Source organism: Oryzias latipes, chromosome 5 (assembly GCF_002234675.1).
Source record: "Oryzias latipes chromosome 5, ASM223467v1".
Lineage (NCBI taxonomy): Eukaryota > Metazoa > Chordata > Actinopteri > Beloniformes > Adrianichthyidae > Oryzias > Oryzias latipes.
The window spans coordinates 396,180-404,139 of NC_019863.2; the positions used below are offsets into that span (position 1 = coordinate 396,180).

Consider the following 7,960-nt stretch of genomic DNA (forward strand, 5'->3'; position numbering starts at 1 on the left):
CACACACACACGCATATGCACTTACGCACGCACACACACATGCACACACACGCACCCATGCACGCACACACGTGCACACACACATGCACGCACACACACACACGCGCATACACATGCACGCACCAGCACACACACAGACACATGCACGCACACACACGCACGCACACACACACACATCCACTTGCCTGTTCAGCTCTATGATCCATGTGATGAATCCCACTCGAACTTTTCAGAAGGACTTCTGACCTCTAACCTTTTTTCTCTGCACTGGTGGCACACTGCACTGAAGTCCATCCATCCATTCAGAAAGAACTTCGTCAAAGATTTTCTAAAAAACACACAGGAGGATGACCAATGACATCAGAGTCAAACTTTCTGTACATGTGACCCTGAAACTCTTTTCCGCTTGTTCAGCAGCAGGTTGGCTTTTATGTTTTCTTCATGATGTGGAATCTGGTGACTTTCCAGGCATTTCTTTGAATGAATCGTCTTTTAAATGTTCATCAGACATTTTAGAAAGGCTTCACCTGTAATTATACATAAATAGTTGTAAATCTGATGAGAGAAATGATCATCAATGTAACATGAAATTAAAAGATGGAGGGAGAAAGTTTTTGCAGTTTAAAAAAACAAACTAAACGAATGCTTTCAGACCCGGACAGCAGTCATGAAAACATCACTTTAAAAGAATGGATTGTGGATCTGGCAGTAAGAACAAGCTCACCACAAAGCTATCTGCTTTCATCAAAGGTCTGGAGGATGACTTAAGGTTTTGACCTCAAACGCTTAGGGAAGAGCTTTTTTAACGCAGAAAAATGGGTTTTGGTGAGCCCTTCACCCAGGGTGTCTACTTTAGAAAACGAGGACAGCAACGATGGCTAACTATTGCAAACCCAATGAAGATTGAAGGGTTAAAAGGTCATCAAAACACAAGCTCAGAGTTGAGTCAACAAGAGAGAAACCTAATGCCTAAAAATTTATCCAACTAACCAGGTTACCGAGGGAACCACGAGCTTACGGCAAAGTGGTTAGCGAGTAAACTAATGCAATTTCCTGACTGAGGTTCTAATTGTGTCAAATCAAGAGAAACACAAGTAAAGCCAATCAAATAAAGTGGGGGGAAGTAAATAAGTAAAATGAAGTAAAGAAATGATACCTTGGCTCCATCATTAGATCGCAGCCTCAAACCCGAGCACCGTGGCGGTGGTTGCATCAGGTAAGACATTCGGCACCAAACCAATGTGTGAAACGCTGACGTGGTGACCCCAGGAAAAAAGGGAGGGGTGGTCAGGAGAAAACAACCAACCGACACCAAAAAACGTTCAAAAAACGTGGTAAACCTGACTTGTAACGATTAAGTTTGGATCAAGATAAACTATCAATGAATGTAGATGTAACAAAACAACCTGGATGATCTGTGGAAGGACAAAGCTTTGAAACTGTAATTGTAGCTGTTACTGTTCACAAGGACTTACAGAGAAATGCAATTAGGAAAAGATGTAAGTCTATTAGACTGAGAACAGAATAATCCATTGAAGCTCTTAAGATAACGCACCAGGAGGTGTTGGGGAACGAGGCTGGACGTGTTATCGGCAGCGCATAGGCATCGCTAACGTTTCTGCTTTTACGCTGAGTTTGCCGCATCACATTTCAAAGCTGTGCTGGTCTCTGTGGGGAAAACAGGCAACATGATTGGGAAGCCCCTCCTAAAATCTGATTCTGGTTGCCTCTAAATGTCACCGTATACCATATAGTAATGGAAAGAAACCAACATCCCATAATATCTACATAAAAATCTACCATTGTAGAAATGTTGCTCCTAAAGAAGAGTTTCATTGTTTCAGAAATTTTGAAGGTGATTTTTAGCAAATTACAAACATTTATTTAGAAAAGTTAATATGCATAAACACTATAAAAACTACAAGTTGACATAAACTACTCAGCAAGTTTTATTTAAAAACTATAGTTTGGGGAAAAATCCTTAAACTTTTTAAAAGCAACTCCCATGTTACTTTTTCACAAAGTATTCATAAATAGTTAACATTTTTGAAGTGGGCTAAAAATGGAAAATGACCCCGAACAGTCACACAGTATTTACAGTTTTACGATCTTAAACAACCTGTTTCAGCCACAACCTTCTTTTAACATCGTGCCCATTTTTTTCCAACCGACAGAATCAATTCTTGCTAGGTTTTTTTCTTAAATAAAGCAGAGAGTCAAAGGTTCAGGCCTGTAACCATTAGGCTTGTTTTGTGCTTTGCCCAGAGCGGATCAGGAAAAATCCTGCATTTGGGTCTCTTCTGCTGAAGAGGATTGTCCTGTGAAGGACCGGGACGGGATGAGGACGCATGGATCGCCAAAGAGAGCTCTTCTTTATACTTTCAAATGTTTACAGGTTGATGTGAGCAAAAGAGGCCAGTAAACATTTGGACACTAGTTTTAGTAATCTTAGAGGCAATTGTTGTCCTTTTTTTAACCTTTAAATAACTTTCCCATGAAATGGGCAGCCTCCATTTACTTTGTAATTGGCAGTTATATCAGAAAAGCTGCACAAATAAAAATCTACTTTTTTCTCTCTCTGTAGCTTTTACAATCCACTTTCATTGACGCTGTGGAACGTTTTTATGCAGAGTATATATATATATATATATATATATATATATATATATATATATATATATATATATATATATATATATATATATATATATATATATATATATATATATATATATATATATATATATATATATATATATGTATGTATAAAGGAGGATAATGGAGAGTCAAGCTCAACAGGGTCTCCCCGCTGATTCTGCCAAGCCCGTTCCCGTGGCTGTGGTTTTGCTTTAATTATTCAGTTTTACTTCCCATTTCATTTCAAAATAACAAAGTCTTATAAAAGTCCTAATATGGTCATATCATTAATAATTATTATTCTCAGTTGGTATAAAAATGATGCGACATACTTTTTGTTTGTGATTTCAGGTCCCGTCCATATTTTTCCATGTGTTTGGGTGACAAAATTCTGATTCTGAACACCCTGCTAAATCTAAGCCTGTGCCTGTTCTTCACCATCGAGCGCGATAAATGTTAGTTTTCCATGAATGGACAAACTTTTGACTTCCAGATTAAAGCACACTTTTAAATGAATGTCTCTGGAAGCATATGCAGTTTCCCAGGTAAAACCTTGACAATGTTTAATGAAAAAAAAATATTCTCCAACTTTACAGCAGACGGATAACCACAGCATCTTCAGCTTTAGCTATTTGGATTTTACAGACACCTGTTTGTCCCGCCTTCTTGCTGGTTTTGATAAAGTCAAACGTTTCTGCTGACTCGCTGCAGCTGCAGGGCTGAAAAACTGATTTCATATTGACTCAATCCAAATCAAATTGGTCACATGACCACATCAATCCTTCCTCTCTTTTATAGTGAATGTTTCCTAACAGAGCAGCAACCTGCCACATCAAGCACCCCGTGTGGTTGCAAGGCAGCATTTCTAGAACTTCCCTCTGGCAGGTTTGACAAGTAAAACTTGAGTTTTTCCAGCGAAAACCAAATTGTTCCTGGGAAATTGAAGACTGGGTTTTGGTTGATTCAATCCTCGTTGAGCGCTTTAGCCTGAGCCGAAGTGCTCGTCAGCGTATGTGCAATTTGATCTCTTGACACACTGCTTGACTTTACTAAGTATCATAATCTAATTATTGTAAATAAAAGCTCTAATTAGAAACCACATTGAGAGAATTAGCTTATGATTTGTCACCAGGCATAAAAGGATCACGCTCAATGACCAACAAACCCAAACAATGCAAGAATTCCCAGAAAAGAGGGTCATTTGTCCACATAGAGGCAAAGCAGAAGAGGTTTGTGACTGCATCACGACCAGATGATGGCATCGTTCCATGGCAGTTAGTTTCACATCTGCATTTCCTTTTTCATTGATGTTTTTAAAAATGGTTTCTTGCCCTAAACAACTGATTTAGACACTAAGATGCCTGCAGATGTGCTCCCTCAGAGCAAATCTTACTGATGTTCCACCTGTTGACCCCATCACTGTGGCAGAGGGGGGGGGCAAACATATCCTGAAGCTGGTTTGGACGGAACATTTGGGTTTATGTAAATTACCAGATTTTGTACCAGCTGACTCATAGCATTTGTTTAAGCATGGTGACAGTAAAAAAAAAACATATTTCATACCCCCCCCCCCTTTAGTGCTGTCACTTTTTCATCTGAAAAAATATCTCATTTTAAAATTCCCGCCCATTAAAAAAAACATGGGAGGGAGTAACTGGACAATGAAAGGAAGGATTCTTGACCAAAACATCTTTTCATGCATGCATTTAATCTTTTTTCTACATTTTTTTCTTTATAAAATATTTACAGGCTATCATAGTCGAGGCTGAAACATAAGCAAACCTCTCCATTTCATAAATATACAAAGGTGAATTCAGTCACTCACCATCCAAACATTTAACACGTTGTTACCAAGACCGTCAACAAGGAAACACTTCAGGTCGTGTTTCATTTAAGAGTTCAGGTTTTGCTGTTGTCCAGAAGTGTTGGACTGGTGTCCATTTATGAGAAGGAAGTTGACTTGCATCTTTTTTGCTTAATTCCATGCCAGAGGGAGGAAGACACCGAGAAAGAGGCAGTCCAGAGACGTCCGGCGTGGTCTTTAAGCAGCAGTAGAGACTTCTGTCTTGCTGGTGGACACTGAAGTCTCATCTTCAACCATGCCGCCCATTCCAATTGTAGCCAGCATGCAGTTACGGAACTGAAGGGGAGAGAAAAAAGCGATCCAGGAATGAATGTGTGATAGAAAAACTGCTACCAATTTCAGTTCTGAATGAAACGCTGTCAGATTAGAACCCATAACCCCTATGACTGATGGCACATAGGAATAAAAGTTGTGTTAACCCTATACCTGTTTGTTCAACAAAATATAGATGATAGGATTGAACAGGGCTGAGCTCTTTGAAAAGAAGGATGGGATGGCCATGGACATGGCTGAGAAGGCGGCTCCTCTGTTGAAGAAGATCCAGGCGGCGTAGGAAGCATAAGGGACCCAAGCCAGGAGGAACCCCAGCACCATCAGGAAGCACATCCGAGTCACTTCCTTCTCTGCTTTCTGAGTAGAAGCTGAGTCTTGCTGCTGGGCTGCAGCCTGAAAAGGAGGTCAACAATGTTAAATATTTCTGTTGTAATTATAAATCCAGATATCTTCTGTTTCCTAACAGGAAAGCGTTTTCGGTTTTAAGAAAGAAAACGTCTAAATTCAGTCATTTTATTGCTGATATTAGCTTATAAACCATCACCTGTTGATTTAATTTATGGCATAGCAAAATCAGAAACAAAAACAATGGAGCTGCCTTCATCCACGTGCATTGCTTTCTACACAACATTGTTCTTGAAACTCCCAGACCAGTAACAATGAAACATGGTCAATAAACGCTGTTTTTTCTGTCTGGATGCCACTCAAAGCTCTTTTCTGCAACAAGCATCAAACTGTTGTTATGTAAGAACGACCCTTTGAGGGGCTCACGGTGATGCTGGGCAGGATTCATGACCAGATGTGTCGTTTTCACAGATGTTTAAACGTTTAAGAAACAGTGAGAAAGAGAGCAAGTCTGAATGGAAATGGAAAAAAGGAATTAGGGAATGGGATGAACAGGCATTAGGCAGCATGTGAGCAGTCTATAGCTGCAACACGTTCTTGGAAGCAGGAAGAATTTGGAGGCACAGATGGCTTAGAGGAGATCTAAGTGGGGTTGGCAGGGCAACGGATCATCTTAACAATGACTCATTTTATGGCATTTCACTGAAAAACATGACCCTGTCTGTCTCATCAAGGTTTTAGAGGATGTGATTGGACCATAGCTGCATTAAATGGAGATCCATTCTTGGACTTGAATGAAAACTTAACATTTATCCAGCTGAGGAACATTTCAATGAGCACCAAGTGGAACAGAACATTCTGGGTATGCTTTGGTCTGAAAGTTTGAGTCCACAAGAAAACATCTGTTTACAGATGGATCTTCTGTTTCACTTTAACTTCACTTTGCTGCAGATTTATCTAATTTGCCTCTAAAATAGAAATGTCTATTAAGTCTGACTAAGATTTGTTTGAGTCACAAGACGGAGAAAATATTCCATGTTGTGTGTTGATGGATCTGCTGCTTGCAGGCCGTGAAACTAGGTCAAAAACGGTGAGCTCATGGTAGTTTGGAAATTGATCGTGCATTGAGATTTGCTCCAATAACACATTGGCTAACTGCATGCTGAAGCACAGCCTACGCAAACAGTGAAAGCTATTTAAGCTTCAGTACTTACAGCCTTTACTGTCATCACAAGGCTGCCATAGGTGAAGAAGATGGTGAAGACAGGCACACAGAAGTGGCAGGAAAACATGTACATGACAAAGGATTCGTTGTTAAAGCCTGGGGCCAAAGTGTAATAGTCAGGTCCGCAGGAAACCTGAATGCCCTCTGGAATATACCTGTGAATGTAAAAACATGAAACATCAAATATTTTAGCAATGCTGCTCCTGAAATTCTAGTGTCACTAAAAACGGAAGTCTCCAAGTTCTCAAAAGCTCTGGAAACCTTCAGCTGAGGCATTAAATGTCTCAATTCAGTTCAATTCTGTTTTATTTCTCTAGCCCAAGTTCACAACAACAGTTGTCTCAATGGCCTTCGTACCAGGATTTTGTAAAGTGAACATACAATCAAGCAAAAGTTCTTGTAATCCTGAGTGACTGGAATTGTCTTTAAATGCCTTAAATCTTGTTGCTTCCAGTGGGCCACTGCAGCGTCCTCAAAGCTAAGCGTGCCAACTTTCAGGTAAATAGGAAATAGCTGAAGCATAGCTTCAAAATTACTTTCTCAAACATATCTATCTATCTATCTATCTATCTATCTATCTATCTATCTATCTATCTATCTATCTATCTATCTATCTATCTATCTTTATGTATCTGTTCTCATTTACATTATGATGCTGTATTGCTGCCTATATTTTTCCTTCAATCCATAAAAATAAATGATAACACAACAACAACACACATTTGTCATGTTTGAGGTCCTAATGCAGTGAAACACAAGGACTCATACTTGATGAAACCGAACCTAAACCTGTTTTTAAAGCTAGACTTCAGAGAGAAATGTGGAGGATTAGATGGAAGTCCAGTATAAAGTCCCAGTCAAATGAACCATGGCCTCAGGATGCAGACAGCTAGCTCACTGTCTCTTTGGTAATGTATCTCATTACCTTGACCAGCCAACCAAAGGAGGGACTGCACAGGAGCTGGCCATTATCCAGGTGAACGCGCAGCCGGCTGCAGAGTGGGTTGCAGTGAATTTGAAACTTCCCATGGGTTTACAGACCACAATGTATCTCTCAATAGCTAAGACCACAAGAGACCACAGAGACACTTGACCTGTTGATGAGATGCACAAGAGTCAGAGTATGAGCAGAAGCATTGGATTCTGCCATCAGCCACGATTTGCTCTTCAGCATTTTGCATCAGTTTACCTCCAAGTGTTGCCATGAATCCCTCTATTGTACAGCCCAGGGGTCCCAGAGAGAAATAGCCCACCATGCAAGAATAAATGCAAACCGTGAATCCAAAGCAGACCATGATCAGTCCAGCCACCGCCAAGTTCACCAGGATGAAGTTGAGAGGTTGGCGGAGCTTCTTGTTCTGAGCTGTGACCACGAGTGTTAGAGCGTTGATGGGGAAGCCGGTGAGGATCAGGAAAAACATGTAGATGCCCAATAACTTGAACTGCCATGGATCTGCCAAATAATACTGCGGATATTCATAAGGACTCCTCACAAGCCCGGTCCTATTGTTCATGGGGATGTAGAAGTTCTTGCCCTCTGTGCCGTTCTCCATCTTTGCAAGTTAGGATCTGGATTAGCCAAGCAGAGTTACTGTTGAGCTCTGTCTATGCAGCTG

General features: G+C 40.4%; 1 protein-coding gene across 1 annotated transcript; it reads right to left on the reverse strand.

The window, feature by feature from the left end:
• Positions 1-4,327: 4,327 nt before the first annotated feature.
• Positions 4,328-7,960, reverse strand: kfh-g (KFH-G protein). Its single transcript, NM_001104655.1, has 5 exons — positions 7,534-7,960; positions 7,270-7,438; positions 6,334-6,499; positions 4,928-5,167; positions 4,328-4,777 (listed from the first exon to the last, which is right to left on the reverse strand). Exons 1-5 carry the CDS (start codon positions 7,895-7,897, stop codon positions 4,679-4,681), a joined length of 1,038 nt encoding a protein of 345 aa, NP_001098125.1. The 5' UTR covers positions 7,898-7,960; the 3' UTR covers positions 4,328-4,678.